The sequence below is a fragment of the Hemicordylus capensis genome, chromosome 10 (genome assembly GCF_027244095.1).
Source record: "Hemicordylus capensis ecotype Gifberg chromosome 10, rHemCap1.1.pri, whole genome shotgun sequence".
NCBI lineage: Eukaryota > Metazoa > Chordata > Lepidosauria > Squamata > Cordylidae > Hemicordylus > Hemicordylus capensis.
The window spans coordinates 5,407,568-5,425,400 of NC_069666.1; the positions used below are offsets into that span (position 1 = coordinate 5,407,568).

The window sequence follows — 17,833 nt, forward strand, 5'->3', positions numbered from 1 at the left end:
CTGCTTGACATGTAGAAGATCCCAGCTTCAATCACCTGGGTGCTTTCCAGACTAGACCCTACAACGGGGTCAAGACGTATCTCGGATTGATTAAGCCAGTCTCAGGAAAGTAAGCATGAATTGTCCCGTATCTCAGATTGATCCGTATCTCGGATCCATATCTTGTCTTCGCATCCGTATCTCGGATTGATTAAGCCATTCTCGCATCTGGGCGCTTTCCAGACTAGACCCTAAAAAGGGGTCAGGATATATCTCGGAAGTGTGCTTCCACACTTCCTACGTTGTGACACCACAGTCCCTACGCAAGGTACCGTTCACATTTCCAATGCCTTGTTTTGAATTTAATCACTGCGATATAGAGCTAGCACGTCGTATATCCGGCGTGGGAAAGTTGCTCTTTTTTCGGGTTGTTAGTTTCCGCGAAACTGCTCCCCCTGCTGTTTACATTTTGAATGCGTTTTGTCTGAACGGAAGCATTTTGCTGCTGTTGAGCGGCTAATCTGGAAAGCACCAAGGAGGGAGCAAGGGGAAGATCTTCTGGAAGGGCATTCCGAAGCTGAGGGGCCACAACCCAAGAGGCCCTGTCTCTTGTCTGTTGCTGCCTCCTGATGCTATCTTGCTAGTCCCGAGAGAAGGCAGAACCTCTTTAATTTGCATGATAGGTAAATTATCTTACCCTCACCCTGCCCTCTGCTTGGAAGCGACGGCAGTTAAGATACTTGGGCCAGTGGGTGGATGTTGGGAGGTAGGGATAAGGAAGTGTTTCTAGTCTGGAAAGAGCCCTGGCATCATCTCCAGGCAGTTCTCCACACCGAAGGCTTTGCCGCAGGTTTTCTGGGAGGCTTTACTGTGGACTCAAAGTTATCCCCAAATCCTGATGCAAAAGGTGATTTTTTTAACCCTGGATATAAATCGGGCTGCACTCCAAAGCACAGTGAAAACCCCGAATTGTATGCCCAAAATTGTGTGCCCGAAAACCCCAAAAGATAACTCGCAGGGGCTTCAGGGTAAACCTGCCCAATATGTGAACGTACCCCCTCCATTCCAGAGGTGAGCTTAGGGGCTTAAAAGCTATGAGCCACACCACCCACTGAGGTCATCTGAGGAGGTCCGTCTCCAGTTACTGCCAACTCGTCTGGTGGCTACACAGAGACGGGCCTTCTCGGTCGCTGCCCCGAGATTGTGGAATGTGCTCCCTGCTGAGATACAATCCTCCCCATCTCTGGCAATTTTAAAAAAGCATCTGAAAACCCATCTTTTTGCCCAAGCTTTCCCAGCTTTTTAAAATTATCTGTTTTAATTTTATGGTTGATTTTAAATTGTTGAACGGCGTTAACTTTTTATATGTGTTTTAATTGTTTTATGTTAACTGCTCAGAGACAAAAGTTTGGGCGGTATAGAAGTTTGATAGATAGATAGATAGATAGATAGATAGATAGATAGATAGATAGACAGACAGACAGAGAGAATCTATCCCTAAGGATTTTTTTACTCAGGGCTCTTAATTAATTAATTAGTTAAGAGCCCTGAGTAAAAAATGCCCAGGTAGGGTTGGGAAACCACCCTGAGCCTTTTGGAAGGGCGGTATAAAAGTTTTAATAATAAATAAATAAATAAATAAATAAATAAATAAATAATAAACTCCTGCCTGAAACCTCTGAAAGCTGCTGCCAGTCAGTGAATATAATACTGACAAGGACCTCACTCAATATAAGACAGCATCCTATGTTCTTCAGCTGGAACGGAGCCAGTATCTTGGACCCAAGCCATTTAAGGCTTTATACCCGTAGCACCTTGAAAGGAATCCGGAGGGCAACAGGGAGCCATTACAGACATTAATGCTACAGACAAAGGTAAGGAAGTTATCTTCAGTCAAAGACTATTTGCTCAAAAGAAACATAGCCTGGCGCGCTGAAGAAAGATTTATGCGACGAAGAAAAAAACCAACAGGGACGAACAGCCTCACAACATTTAACGTGTGAGATGGGGTGGGGGGTGGGGGAGAATTTATGGGCCAGCAAGTGGAATGGAAGAAGTGATGCATTTCAAAACCACAAAAGCTTTAACAGAACTGTCATCAATTACCTATTCCAGCCCCAGGGCTGTACAAATGTTTCTAATGCATGTAGATAAGGTTGGTTTCTCTTCACTCGTTCCCAAGCATGCTTGGAAGAGGGAGAGCTACGGCTTCGTTAACCTAGATATTAAATAAATTATTAAGGCATGTGCCAGAATGTGTTATGTGCGCATTGCGAAAGAAAAGGGGACAGGGACGGGGACGGTGCCGACGGATGATGGCAAGTAAGCCCAATTCATTGCCAGCGTCATGCCGCCTTGGGGCAGAGGGTCAAACTTGGGTCTCCGGAAGTTGTTGGACTACAACTTCCATCATCCCAACATCTGGGGACCCAAGTTTGAAAACTCCTGCAATGGGGTCTCATATGCTGGTCTGGTGGTAGCAAGCATGACTTGTCCCCTTAGCTAAGCAGGGTCTGCCCTGGTTGCATATGAATGGGAGACTTGAAGTGTAAGCACTGTGAGATATTCCCCTCAGGGGATGGAGCCGCTCTGGGAAGAGCATCTAGGTTCCACATTCCCTCCCTGGCAGCATCTCCAAGACAGGGCTGAAAGAGACTCCTGCCTGCAACCTTGGAGAAGCTGCTGCCAGTCTGTGTAGACAATACTGAGCGAGATGGACCAATGGTCTGACTCAGTATACGGCAGCTTCCTATGTTCCTATGTTCATGATGCACGGGCAGCAGCAGACAAAACAGGAAAAGAATCAGGGAGGAAAAAGAGGCAGCCTTCTAAAGAGAGCTGTATCTGCTCCCTAGCTAGCAGAAGTCAGTATTAAATACACAAGCAGTTTTTGCACACCAATTAGGGAAGTCCGGAGGAACGCTAAGCAAAATGCACAGGGTGGCTTGACTTTTCTGGTACATTTACTGCACTGTTCAATAATTTAAAGGGGCAGAGAGAAAGGAGTCTAGTAAAGGAGTCATAGCAACTGTCACAACGTATTAGTTGGATTACCCTGATTTTACAGATCTCTTCCTCAAAGGGGGAAAAAGGGCCTCCAGGTATCCTATATGGACATGTATTCACTAGTTATTTAATATATTGTTTCGATGGTTTCTAAAAAGAAAAACAGCAACAACAGATATTTATATACCGCTTTTCAACAAGTTTCCAAAGCAGTTTACATAGAGAAATAATAAATAAATAAGATGGATCCCGGTCCCCAAAGGGCTCTAAAAAGAAACACAAGATAGACCCCAGCAACAGCCACTGGAGGGATGATGTGCTGGGGCTGGATAGGGCCAGTTGCTCTCCCCCTGTTAAATAAAGAGAATCACCATGTTAAAAAGGTGCCTCTTTGCCCAGGTAGCAGGGGTTAGAAGACATCATGCCTTTAAATGTCCACCTGCATTTTCATCCTTTGCTTATAATCACCTTTGTAGTTATAGCATGAAGCTATAATCGTGTGGTAGCAAACATAACTTGTCCCCTTAGCTAAGCAGGAACCACCCTGGTTGCATTTGAATGGGAGACTAGAAGTGTGAGCACGGTAAGAGATTCCCCTCAGGGGATGGAGCTGCTCTGGGAAGAGCATCTAGGTTCCAAGTTCTCTCCCTGGCAGCCTCTCCAAGATAGGGCTGAGAGAGATTCCTGCCTGTAACTTTGGAGAAGCCGCTGCCAGTCTGGGTAGACAATACTGAGCTAGCTGGGCCAATGGTCTGACTCAGTATATGGCAGCTTCCTATGTTTGTGGAAATAGTGTTGAATGCAAAGATGAGGATGGAGCCCAGTTCTAGAGCAGCTGTTTTGAATGCAGTCGGTCCCAAGTTCAGTCTGGCATCTCTAAGCAGGGCTGGGAAAGACTCCTGCCTGAAACTGTGCGGAGCTGCTGCCAGTCAGTGTGGGCAATGCTGCGTGAGACAGACCCACGACCCAACTCAGTGGGAGGCAGCTCTCTCTACATTGGGGATGGAGCCATAGCTCAGTGATAGAACATCTGCTTTGTACGCAGAAGGTCTCAGGTTCAATCCCTGGTAGCATCTCCAGGTAGGGTGGAGTGAGACTCCTGGGCATTTCCAAGAGTAACTTCATAATGCCTGCTACCGCTTTTTCAATGGCTGTAGCCATAAGCAAGGTTTCAAGTTGGTTATTCCAGACCAACATCATCATCTGGGGACTCCTGGGAACTGCTGGCCTCGAGTACAACTCAGGAGAGGACTGGGAAGAGAGCAAGCATGGATTGGCCCCTTTGCTCAGCAGGGTCCACCCTGGTTTGCATTTGAATGGGAGACTACCTGTGGGAGCACTGTAAGATCTTTCCCTCTGGGGATGGGGCTGCTCTGGGGAAAGCACCTGCCTGCTTGCATGCAGAAGGTTCCCAGTTCCCTCCCTGGCAGCATCTCCAAGATTGGGCTGAGAGAGACTCCTTCCTGTAGCCCTGGAGAAACGGCTGCCAGTCTGGGTAGACAATCTAGATGGACCAGTGTGGTCTGACCTGGTAGAAGGTAGCTTCCTATGTCTGCCACATTGCTTGGCCTGGTCCTCAACCCATACCCAACACACACACACCCGCCCGAAGGATACTGAGGCTCTCACAAACCCTGGGAGAGTCAGGGGGCCACGGATTTCCCTTTGGGAGCTGCTGGTTGAAAAGTCCAGCTAGCCTTGCTTTCCGTACTGCAGACCTCGCCCCCGATAGCTTCAAAAGCAGCAGACAAAAAGAGACAAACCGTTCACCTATTATATGGCTCGCTAACTTCTGCACCTAGTTTTATAATTCAGTAGAAAGCCATTAGGATACAGAGTGTTCCGTGAAAGTACAAGGGGAACTTTTTGTGACCAAGACTCATTAAAAAGTTGAGTCTTCTTCATTACTGCAGGTTGATGGCAAAAAACGGTGTGTTCTTTTGTTCCCCTCTATCCCTTATCACAAACCATTACCATACTACGATCAGATTAAAGCAGGCTTAAGGGAGATGTCAATCTTAAGGTTTCTAGACATGGTGATTATAAAATATATGAAGGGAAGCTGTAACTTTGGCCCTCAATGTTCCTGAACTAACAAAACTCACAAAATGCCAAATCACTAGAGAGCTGAGAGGACTGTTAAGGAGTTCACAGTAACGAAGGTGGAATTAAATTGGGTTAGGGATTAAAATTCAAATGTATGCATAAAATAGAAAGATGAAACACAGTTAGCATATCGTGGTCTTACTTTTCTTTTTTTTTTTTACACACACCTTCTTACAGAGATAAAATGTACGTTCTCTTGTCGGGGGGAAGGAAGTTAAAAAATTAAATACTCATATTTTTAAAAGCATCTGAACTAAAGTTTCACAAGATCCATGAATATTTGTTAAGAGTGTTATTTGTTATTTCCCCACTCCCCACCAGATTTGGTATAAATAGGAAACACATTTTTAAAATATGCATTACACGTTGCCACGTTGCCATGTATGTAAAGTCTTATGAGATAAATTAGAGCAAAAAGTATCTTAAATATTCTTTTAAAGGTCTGTATTAAATCTTAATATTAAGAAGCAGGCCAATGTGGCTGGAGGTAAAAGGGAGTTGTAATCACTGTTCCCTCTAAGGTGTGCGCACGTGCGCATGCTCACAAGTTTTCTGACGTCCACGCAGTTAATTTTAGATCCTGCCCAGGTTGAATTAGGAAGGTCCCACTCTGAAAGCATGTGCACGCACGGTGCCTCAATACTGCTGCCCAGAACAAAAGTCATTCCACACAGAGATTAAAAAAAAATTATGGGTAACACTGGTTGTAATCCAACAACATATTTATTATTTATTTATTAAACTTAAATATGGCGACCGAAAGTTGCCAAGTGTTATCTCGGCAATCTGCACTGACATCTAAGTCAGCAGCAATTAGCAGAGAGGCTCTCCTGAGCATCCTGCCACCTTCTGAAGCATGATTATCAGCAACGCATCGGTGGGACTTCTCAGTGGTGGCCCCAGCTCCTTGTAACTCCGGGCCCCTTGATCTTAGGTTGACACCCCTCCCTGTTTAATTTTAAATGAAATTTGAAGGCTTTTTTAATTCCTTCCTTAAACTCTATACATTTCTTTTAGCAGTTGTATTTTACTGTGTTTCTTAAATGAAGTCTGTTGTAAGCCACCACAAATTCATTTATGAAAAATAAAGGTACAGTTGTGCCTTCGAGTCGGTGTCGACTCCCGGCGACCACAGTGCCCTGTGGTTTTCTTTGGCAGAATACAGGAGGCGTTGACCATTGCCTCCTCCCTCACAGTGTGAGATGATGCCTTTCAGCACCTTCCTATATCGCTGCTGCCCGATAGAGGTGTTTCAGCAGGGATTCGAACAGGCAACCTCTTGGTGGCTAGGCAAGTCATTTCCCCACAGTGCCATTAGCAGCATATAAATCTAAGAAAGAGAAGGAAGGGTGGAAAGTCCACATGCGACATCCATCCCCCTTCCTCTCTTCCAATATATACCAGAACATCATCCTGTGGGAAGGAATAAAGGGGCACCAAGACCCCTCTCCTGGCCCAGCACAGCATCTCTCCAGTGGCTACTGCTAGCGGTGTCTACCTTGTGTTTCTTTTTAGACTGTGAGCCCTTTGGAGGATAGGGAAGCATCTTTATTTGTCACTGTCTTTTGCTTTCTGTGTAAACCACTTTGAGAACTTTTGCTGAAAAGCAGTATATAAATACCCACAGTATTAGTAATAATAACCCCTCAATGCTGCCCATGCTGCAGATTACAGGTGGAAACCCCAGAAACGCCGTTGTTTCTCAAAAAGCACAGGTGATTATCAAAAGCACTTAGGACCCTGATCATATCTCATGCATCCTGCCTATCCATATTCCGAAATGTGCTTCCCCATTTTGTTCAGAGAACAGAGGCTGATCGGTGGGTACGCTGACCACCAAAACTTGTCCCTCCAGATGTGGCTGAACTACCATCCAGTGGCGGGGGGTGCTGGGAGTTGTAGTCCAAAACCATCTGGAGGGCCAATCTTACCCAACCCTTATACGTTATTCATCACCACAATGGGGCTTCTAAAGTTGGTTTTGGAAGATGAAATCATGGCTTTGTGGCTATTGGTATGAATGAATTTGTGGCTGCTGAAATGAATCGCATAGACTGTCGAATAGCCACCAAGGTGGTATGGAAATCATTACGGTGGCGTACGGGGAAACAACAGATACGTGAGGAGAGAGGGCACCGAGAGATTTTAAAAGGATTTCTGACTGAAGTGTGGTAAGGGGAAGAATCCCGTGGAAGGAGACTCAGTGAAGGCTGCCTCATTCAAAGCAACAAGTCAAAGAAGTGAGTGGAACTACAAACCGGCTCTGCACTGCCTTCCAGAACGTTTTCTTTTTGTTCAGCTACTAGAGAAGCACTCCACATTCCAAGTGGCACAGCGGGGGCCCATTCAGAGATCGGGTTACACTCGAGGAACTCAGGACAATGAACTTCTGTTTACAGAAAGGCCTCTCCTTTTGCAGGCACTCCCGGTGCAGATTTTTATTATCCCCCAAAATGCGTAAAGACCTGTACAAAGGGTGGCGGCCCCCCAGTTTTGCTGAAGAAGATTCTTCACAATACAGTGCCTCAAGAAATGCCCCCCAAAACTCTGGAAAGAAATTAGGAAATACCCAATCTACAAAAATATTAGAAATATACCAAAATGATCATAGGTCTAGAGCACCTTCCTTATGAGGTAAGGCCACAAAATGTGGGGCTTTTTAGTTTAGTTTAAAAAGGGGAGATACGATAGAGATTCATAAAATTACGCATGGTGCAGAGAGATTGGATAGACTTTTTTTTCCCCCACTCTCATTCAACACCAGAACTGATTACCAGGAAATTTAGGACAGACAAAGGGAAGTGTTTTTTCACACAGTGCGTAATTAATCTATGGAATTCTCTGCCATGGAATATGGTGGTGGCTACCAGCTTGGATGACGTCGAAGAGGGCTTAGACAAATTCATGGAGGACAGGTCTATCAATGCCTGCTAGTCCTGACGGCCACAAGAGGGCAGTTGGGAGATGCCCCACCAGCGTGCCAGCGTGGTGTAGTGGTTAGAGTGCTGGAGTAGGACCGGGGAGACCCGAGTTCAAATCCCCATTCAGCCATGACACTTGCTGGGTGTGACTCTGGGCCAGTCACTTCTCTCTCAGCCTAGCCTACTTCACAGGGTTGTTGTGAGGAGAAACTTAAGTATGGAGTACACCGCTCGGGGCTCCTTGGAGGAAGAGCGGGATATAAAAAATTATTTTAAAAATAAATAAATACAATTTTAGCTGGAGGGAGCACACCAAACCTCCTGTTGTGGTGAGTGGAGGAGAAGCAGGTATGGACCTGCTCTCCTGCCTGTGTAAGGTGCAGGGAACGTGCCGCGATTCGGAGCTCGAATCGCATTTCATGCACATCCATAGGGTGATTGCCCCCAGCTCTCTAGGGAGCAGGACACCTAGCACCACACAGATCTCCTCCCCAGAGGTCTCATTTCTCATTCTCAAACCGAAGACCCACTTCATCCATATAAGCCCTCTGCCTGTGCACCAGAAAGGATATGAGGGGAGGGAGGGAGTTGGTGGGGAGAACAAATCATGGCTGGGTAGTGAGCCAATCCTAAATGTGTGGACTCTGTCCATGAATGAGTGAGGATCGGAGGCCAGGTCTCCCTGGTCCCAGTCCAACACTCTAACCATGGTTTTATTTATTAGATTTATAGACTGCTTTCCTGTGTGCGGCGCTCAAAGCAGTGTACAACACCAGGACAGCAAATCACAACACCACAGTCTGAAACAACAAATATACATTAAAAAGAACAGCAAGCAAAAAGAAAACACCAAGGAGGTAGGGCCCTTCCCCACAGTTTATTGAGCCTCTCTTCAATGTTATGTGTGGGAAACACCAACTTTTTCATGCACGATGACAGACCAGCAAAAATAGTATTTTCGGGGGAGAATAAGTAGCTTTTAATTAAAAACTAGGGTAGTGATTAATCATCAGTGATTTACTAGAGGGCTGCACAACTCCATCCCTCCTGCTGCTATTGGACTACAACTCCCATCACCCCTAGCTATTGGCCACTGTGGCTGTGGATGATGGGAGTTGTAGTTCTGCCACAGCTGGAGGGCTGACGTTGTGCAATCCTGGTTTAGCAGAAAGTAATACTACTCATATAGTAGCTTTATTAATCTTCCACTCTTCCTCCAATGAGGCCAGAGCAGCTCATATATGATTTGCAGAAGGCGTCCCATCCAGACACTGCTCAGGACCAGACAGCGCCAGCAGCTGAGCAGGATCGTGTTCACGTTCAGAATCATGAACAGGATCAGCTTCAAAACTGAAGCTGAGCAGGTCTAGGTCTGGTCAGTGTCTGGAGGGGTGACCCCCTGAGAACCTCATGTATGTTCCCTCATTTTGCATGACGGGGAAAAGGCAAGATATAAGCAAAAACCAAATAAAACAATCTGCCTTCGGAGCATTCTCTGAATTATACTGAGAGGCAAAAGCGGCGGGGAGGAGGGGGGATACTAACCTGTATTCTTATCCTGTGGGTCAATTAAAACCAGAAGCCTATGTTTACTCTCTTCTCTGTAAAGAGGAAGGAAGCGCATCAAGAGAGCCTCAAGTTTAACCTGCAAGGTCAACAAAGATGTTTACGTTCATAATCTCTGACACAGATAAGATAATAGGGAGACGGGAAAATCATAAGAACAGCAATACGGCTTATGGCTCAACCGTATGAGATCTTGAGCTTGGGATAAGCCTATCGCAGGGCTTCTCAAATCTGAGTCTCCAACTCCCATCATTCTCGGTCACAACAGCCAATGGGAGGGGGTGATGGGAGTTGTAGTCCACCTCTGGCAGCGGCAACCCATGTTTGACTCCGGCCTTACAACTCCCTAGGGAATGAGCTACCATGGGAATGCCCACACTCTGCATCCTGTGAGCAGAGAACTATTTGAGAGGAGGAGATTATTATTTGAAGGCAGGCGAGCTGGTCTTGTGGAAGTGAACAACAGACTGTCCCCTCTGCTAAGCAGGGTCCACCCTGGTTTGCATTTGGATGGGTGATTACATGAGAGCACCGTAAGCAGTGTTCCCCCTCACAAGGATTCCCAGATGCTGTTGACTACAACTCCCATAATCCCCAAGCAAAAGCCATTGAAGCTAGGGATTCTGGTCCCAAGTTCCATCCCTGGCAGCTTCTCCTGGTATGGCAGGCAGAGTAGCATCCCTTGGTCAAAGGGGGACATTTGTCCCCTGGCCCGGAGGGTCAGTGGGCCCACAAGGCTCGGGGTGCACCTTGCTTCATGTGCACGGAGGTCCCCTAGCTGCCATTTGTCCCCTGCCGCCAGGAAGCTTGCTACGTCCCTGCAACACTGCCTCAGCAGTCCTCACCCCCTGCTGCAGAAAGGGAGGGAGGAGTCCTCCCTCCTCCTCTGCTCCCGACTGGCTCCACGCTGAAGCTCAGGGTCCCCATCCCCTCAGCTGTTTAGTTCAGGTGTAAGAGACTAGTGAGAGGTGGCTTCTAGCCATGTATTCAACAACGTGATTTCTTCAAAAGGGAATTCACTTGAGAAGTTCCAAATGGCTCCGGCCTTTCATAGTCTAGGGTGGTGATGGACAACTTTTGCCACAAGTCCCATCCAAAGCATGCAATGGTGTCTCTCGAGTATGTACTAGTAGTAACGTGTAGGCAGAAGAACGTAGGAAGCTGCCTTAAACCGAGTCAGACCACGGATCAATCTCGCTCAGGTTTGTCTACACCACCAGGGGTTCCCAACGGGGGGTAACTGTACCCCAAAGGGCACTTGAAGAGTTCCCAGGGGATATCCAGAGCCCTCCTGCCTCTAGTGACACTATTCCTTCCCCATCTGAGGATTGCCAGCTTGAAGCCAACATCAAAATGGAAGAGGGAAGGAAGAGAGTGAAGACTCAACTCCTGATTGGCTGGCTATGTGCTGAAGCTCAGTGTACTCCTCCCCTCAGCTTGACTGACAGGCTTCAGAAAATTTGCACTCCCACTGAAATTAACGGGACAAGTAAACTTATCCCCTTCATTTCATTGGGAGGACTCGTGAGTAACTTAGTTCAAATGGAACTGGAGCAGCCTGTCTCACAACAGTGACATTTAAATTTGTGTGCACACAATCTCTATGGGGTACCTGAGCTGAAGGTTAGTGACAGAAGGGGTATTTTTTTATTATTATTATTATTATTATTATTATTATTATTATTATTAGGTTGGGAATCCCTGTCCTAGAGCATTAAGGCAAGAGCCCCATTTTCTCGGCACTACCGTTTATTCCCCCCTTTTGGATTTTCCAAAACAGAACTTGATTTGCAAACTGTCCAAACTGAAGTGTCTGTTATAACACAGGAAGGGCATGAAAAAGGCAACCAGTGATAATCCTTCCTGATGCAATAATTTGGTCCGGGGTCACTGGAGATCCACCCTCTCTCTCTGTCTCCGGCTTCTGCCCCCAGAAAGGGGGGCTGCGGAAAGTGGAAATAATATTTACAGTTCTGGCTGCAAAACACTGACAGCACGATGCTCTTGAAAGCAGGCCAAGGCAGCATCCTCAGCGTGCCCGATTGTCTCCTGCTATTGTAAGGATGCCGTGTCACTTAGCGTGCGCTAAGCTCCTCAGGCGCCCTCCCCCTCTCCCCAACTGAGCACCAGATGGGATGCTAGCGCTGCATCTCCGCACGACAGGTTGAGCTAAGGACAGAACAACAGCCTGAACTCTCTTGTGCTTCTCCCCAGAGTGCTTTTATTTTGCCTGGAAAGCAGAGATATTCTTGGGAAGCTAGAGGGCGATAAAGGAGCATTTTAAGCCAGGCGTCCTTTCTCGGGAGCTAAAACTCACAAACGGGTCCCAACCTCTCTCTCTCTCCCAACCTCCCTGGAAATTATTACACACCACCTAATGGCACAGAGAGGAAATGCTTGACTGACAAGCAGGAGGTTGCCGGTTCGAATCCCCACTGGTATGTTTCCCAGACTATGGGAAACACCTATATCGAGCAGCAGCGATATAGGAAGATGCTGAAAGGCATCATCTCATACTGTGCGGGAGGAGGCAATGGTCAACCCCTCCTGTAAAAGACAACCACAGGGCTCTGTGGGCGTCAGGAGTCGAAATCGACTTGACAGCACACTTTATGTTACACAATTGCAAGAAGCAATTTGCTATGCTCCAGCCCAAGAGACTAATGCATTGATGGGAGCTTTTTTCTTGTCTTGTGCAAATAAGACAATTCTGGAAAGCAGAGATGCAGCAAAGGATGCCAAAAGGAATGAGTGATGGGAGAAAGGCTTACACATCCAGTCTACCTCCAGCTGGGAACAGCCTGCTTTGCAGACTTATTCTGTAAGCATTTAAAAAAAAAAAAAAATCTCGCTCGAATCAAGCTTTTTTTGTTCAACCTCTCCATGACAACACAATGCACATTAGAAAATGTGACAGTTAGAACCAAATACACCCTCTGGAACTGAAAGGAAATCAACTGTATCTAAGCAGCCACATATCAAGCAAAAAAACCTTTTCTTTATGGTGTAGCTTTTTAATGGCTTTATTCCATTTTAATTCTCATTGTGTCGGTTTTTTTAAAAGGTTTTACATTGTTTTTAAATGTTTTGTGAACCGCCTTGAGATTATTTTAATGAAAGGTGGTATGAAAATTTAGCAGTAAAATAAATAAAATAAACTTTCAGTCAACAATGCAAATGCCCTCCAAAATCCAGACTGAGCTCCTCAGTCCATAGCAGTCCACAGTCAGAAGAGACCACTAAAGTCATGTGCATGGGCTCAGATGTGCACGGAGTCTGATTTGTTGATGGTTCTCATTGAACAAAGATGCACGCATCCCGTGCGTTATCAAAAGTTGCTTTTTAAAGCCCCTTCCATTTCAGAAGAGATTTCCTGCATGACATGAGGAGTTCATGTCTAAGGCTGGACCAGTGAGTAGAACACTCTTAAAAACATAAGAACAGCCCTGCTGGATCAGGCCCAAGGAAGCCCATCTAGTCCAGCATCCTGTTTCACACAGTGGCCCACCAGATGCCGCTGGAAGCCACAGGCAGGAGTTGAGGGCATGCCCTCTCTGTTACTCCCCTGCAACTGGTACTCAGAGGCATCCTGCCTTTGAGGCTGGAGGTGGCCTATAGCCCTCCGACTAGTAGCCATTGATAGACCTCTCCTCCATGAAGTTATCCAAACCCCTCTTAAAGCCATCCAAACTGGTAGCCAACACCACATCTTGTGGCAGATAATTCCACAAGTGGATTATGCCTTGTGTGAAAAAGTCCTTCCGTTTGCTGGTCCTTAATAGACCAGGTGTGGTAGCCTTGCCTCATCAGGAAGGTGCTCTAGTGTGGCCACATTCCCAGTTCTGAGGATTTTCTCCCACTCCATGGAGACTTCTAATGTCACAGACTGTAACTCTAGGCAACCAAGGATGTGTGCACAGACAAAGAAAATGCACAAGTGCGTTGTAGTGGAGCACGCTCGCTTGGCAAGCAAATCACACTCACTTACAATTAGGCCCATCTGACAAGATCATCAGAAGGCGTCTCTTCTCTGCTCCTTCTCACTCACTGCCCTCAGGCTTGGGCATGCTCTCCCGGCTGGCATCCACTCCTCAGCCTCCATCACCGTTTTCTCCGGTCACAGAAAACAAGAAAAAGAAGTGGCTCTTCACCCAGGCTTTTATACGAGTGTAGAGTTTTTACTGCTGCTGCTTTGTGTTTTGAGTGTTACTGTTTTATATAGGTTTTTAAACTTTTAAACAGAGCTATATTATTTTTATACAGATATTTAATAGTTGCTCTTTGAATTTGCATTGTGATCGTGCATTCTTTTAGTTATATTGTAAACTGCATAGAAACGGGGGGAAACAAACCAACCAACAAATAAATAAAAGAAATTACACCGTTCTGAATTTCCCTTTTTGAAAGCCTTGGGGAACTAGCTTGACGAGGAGATCTAGGCTTGGGGTAGCAAGCACAGATTGTCCCTTTGCTAAGCAGGGTCTGCCCTGCTTTGCATTTGGATGTGTGACTACTACATGCATGCAGAAGTTCCCAGGTTCACTCCCTGGCAGCATCTCCAGGTAGGGCTGGGAAAGACTCCTGAATGAAATCTTGGAGAGCTGCTGCCAGTCAGTGCAGACAATGCTGAGCGAGATGGACCAAGGGTCTGACTCAGTACAAGGCAGCTTCCTCTGTTCCTGTGCATATGCAACATTAACCTCACCACTGGCAGGCAATATGATGCCTCTGGACTGGCCACAGCTAGTTTATACACGAAGAATCCTTGAACGTCGGCCCTTGCAGATCCATAACCTCTGCTTGCGACATTTCAAGCTCCAGCTGGTAAGCCCAAGGCCTCTGAACTGAAGGATATATTCTCCAGTTCTAGATGGGTCCAACTGCTTACAGCCTTGGCCTAGCCTAAATACATGGGATCTTGCGGGGAGGGAGCTAGATTTTGGCATCCACTTTAAGTTTCCAAATTGTATTTCACTCACTTCTCCATTCGGGGCTATTCCACACACATCTCCTCAAAGAGGCTAAAAGATTCATTGTTTTAGCCTAAAACATTAAATGATTTTTTTAAACTTCACAACACTGGCCAAACGAGTTCAGCGGAGGCATTTTCGTCAGAGGTGACTCTGTTTTGCTAACTCCTATGAAGAACCAACAAACTTACTTACTTTATCTCTTCCCGGAACAGAAAAGAACTCGGCAGCAGATGGTGGCTGGTCTAAAAGATTTGCATAGTACCCCCGAACTTCTGCTTCTAGAGCTTCAGGTTTTATGTCTTTAATATCCACTGGATACAGAGGACCTAGGAACAAAAAAATATGTCAGGCACTGGTCTGTTTATGTACATCGTGCAGGCTGGTACTGCTAAGTGGTAGGACATTACAGAAGCAGCAAAGCCCACTGGCAGTTGTCATCATTGGCTGCTGGGAAAATGGCAGGAAAACTGCTCTGATTTTCTCCAGGTGGCTACACTGTGACATTTTGCCATCAAATATACTACTTCTCACTAGGGCTGTGGGACTTAATTGATTAATTGGTTACATGAATACAGGCCTTGACCAATCCCAGGCGCCAGGGAGCCAGGGTGCCTAGGAATTTAACGGTGGCGCCCAGACTAGGATATTCAGAAGTGTGATTTAATAACATCTTTATTTGACCCAAGAAGCCCAGTTTCTGTTCTCAGTATGTTACTTGTAAAGGAGATAAAGAGAAGCCCGTTTCCTTTCCAAAATGTTGGTCACTAAGCGCAATAATCTTGTCAAGTGTCTGTTGTCTGGCTCCTACGGTTTTGAGCTAGATCCAAAGAAAAATTGTCAAGGGCTGCACTGACAGATTAAAAACCATTTCTGATCGACTGAAATAGTCCCTCTGCTAACTGAGTAAAGAGGCATCTTTTCAAAGTGGCGATTCTCTTTACTGAGCAGGGGGAGAGCAACCGGCCCTATCCAGCCCCAGCACAGCCACCCCTCCAGTGGCTGTTGCTGGTGTCTTTCTTTCTTATGTTTCTTTTTTTAGATTGTGAGCCCTTTGGGAACAGGGAGCCTTTATCTATCTATCTGTCTGTCTGTCTATCTATCTCTGTGTAAACCACTTTGGGAACTTTTGTTGAAAAGCAATATATCAATATTTGTCATATTCATATTTGTATTCCTCTTGAGAGCTTTGGCTCAAATTTTGCAGCTGGAGAAGGCAAAATGAGAAGATGGGGCTTCCCTTTCCCCCCTTTTCAGCATCTCCACCACCACTTCCACAGGAGTGACATTAGGGGGCAGCACTTCTAGCAGACACCTTTCACCCATGCCCAGCCCACAATTATCCGTGGCCGGAACTTGATGCCTCCTTGATGATTGATATCCATCTTATTTTTAAAATTCTTATGCACAGATTTAAGTTGACTGGGCGTGTGCTTCCATAAACCATGCAGCACAGGCGTTGCCCGAGGAGACACGCAATATCCGGCAGCCGGGTTAAGGGTACGAGTGCACCCCTAACATTGGCTAACAGCCGGGTTATTTAGGAGGCTTAGGTGGATGGGTGGGAAGCAGAGGGATTCGCAAGGATCCCGCCACTTCTCACAAGCAGCCCACAAAGGAGAGAATGTCTCTTCTAGCATAATGTGTGCATAACCTGAAAACAAAAAAAAGGCATGCTTCCTGCTTCAAAACTATTATGGATGTGCAAATTTAATCTACCTGTATTTACCCGAATAGAAGACGACACTGAATTCAAGATAAGATCCTTCAGAGGTTATACGTGTATTTGCCCCAAAGGAAGAGCACTCTGAATTTAAAACTATCCCCACCCCGCGCAAAAAAAAAAATCTAACATCAAAGGACTTGGAAAACATCTAGTTTGGATTCCGGTAAATACAGTATCTATCCATCCATCCATCTAGGCACTGACTAAGACGTCTTTAGTCAATATGCGGTTCTCACACACGAAGTTCTGGATTTGCTGCACATTCAACCCCTGACCACAGCAAGGAGACCAGAAGTGGTGTATACCTTTCTATTGGTCTAATCATTCTGTGGTTCTCTTGAAGGCCTAAAATTGAGACTATGTTGATAGAATGTGGTAGCAAAACCACGGAAATAATTTCTGTGCCTCCACAGTAGCCAGAACCACAGAGCAACGGCACAGTTTAAAAGCAAGGCTAACAAAACCTATGTACCTCGTTCTTAATTCTATAACAGAACCACAGCAATAACAAGGAGCTCAAGATGGTCCCTTCTTCGATTTCTGCGTAAGCAAAGTGCTTCCAGGGCTTAAAAGTAGCAAAACAAACCTCGCAGCTATTTCCTACAAATACATGCCAGTTATACAATTTCTCCTTTGGCTTTGGAAGTCTACAGTCTTACAACTGAAATGGAGATCCCCTGTACATGAAAGCATTTGTCCATGGAGACCCTTGAAAGTCAACCTACAACTAGCTGGAGATGGAGATCCCCTGTACATGAAAGTGTTTGTCCATGGGGACCATTGAAAGTCAACCTACAACTAGCTGGAGATGGAGATCCCCTGTACATGAAAGTGTTTGTCCATGGGGACCCTTGAAAGTCAACCTACAACTAGCTGGAGATGGAGATCCCCTGCACATGAAAGCGTTTGTCCATGGGGACCCTTGAAAGTCAACCTACAACTAGCTGGAGATGGAGATCCCCTGCACATGAAAGTGTTTGTCCATGGGGACCCTTGAAAGTCAACCTACAACTAGCTGCCAGCTTCGTTGGTTCCCGCAAACAATTTTTGGCAGATCTGAATGGCCAGAATCTACACCTTACTCTTTCCTTTGATGCTAGGCATTTTCTAACTAAAATGCCTCTAGATGCCAAAAATGCAAATTATATTTAGATAATATATTAATCACTTGAGCAACCCTTCCTCCCAATACTCTTCTTTGAATTTATTGGTGGGGCGGGCGGGAGGGACACCTCTCCAACCTTTGTCCTGGATTGCTGTCTATTTATGAGCTTAGTGGACTAGAGCAAAACCACCCCATGACATGGTCTTGTGTTAGTGAACATGAATTGCCCATTTTCTAAGCAGGGTCCACCTTGATTTGCATTTGGATGGGCGACTGCCATTGAGCACTGCCTGCTTGAAAATATATGAGGATAGGACCATATCTCAGTGGTAAGGCAGATGCTTTGCATGCAGAAGGTCCCAGGTTCCTGGCATCTCCAGACAGGACTGGGAGAGACACCTGCCTGCAACCTCGGAGAAGCCGCTGCCTGCCAGTGAGTACAGGTAATACCGAG

The 17,833-nt window shown here is 46.0% G+C and overlaps 1 protein-coding gene across 11 annotated transcripts in view; it reads right to left on the reverse strand.

The window, feature by feature from the left end:
• LOC128334698 (protein FAM169B-like) overlaps positions 1 to 17,833 on the reverse strand; it is a 48,231-nt gene that overhangs the window by 16,928 nt on the left and 13,470 nt on the right. For 6 of the 11 annotated variants that reach the window (XM_053271720.1, XM_053271729.1, XM_053271728.1 and 3 more), the window contains exons 2-3: positions 14,744 to 14,877; positions 9,558 to 9,657 (exon numbers count right to left, since the gene is read on the reverse strand). In XM_053271720.1, the coding sequence (XP_053127695.1) occupies positions 9,558 to 9,657; positions 14,744 to 14,877 (234 nt within the window). Of the gene's footprint in view, positions 1 to 9,557; positions 9,658 to 13,566; positions 13,690 to 14,739; positions 14,878 to 16,267; positions 17,137 to 17,833 lie in introns of those variants that run through there. The other 5 variants (XM_053271722.1, XM_053271724.1, XM_053271726.1 and 2 more) reach the window with 3 other exon arrangements.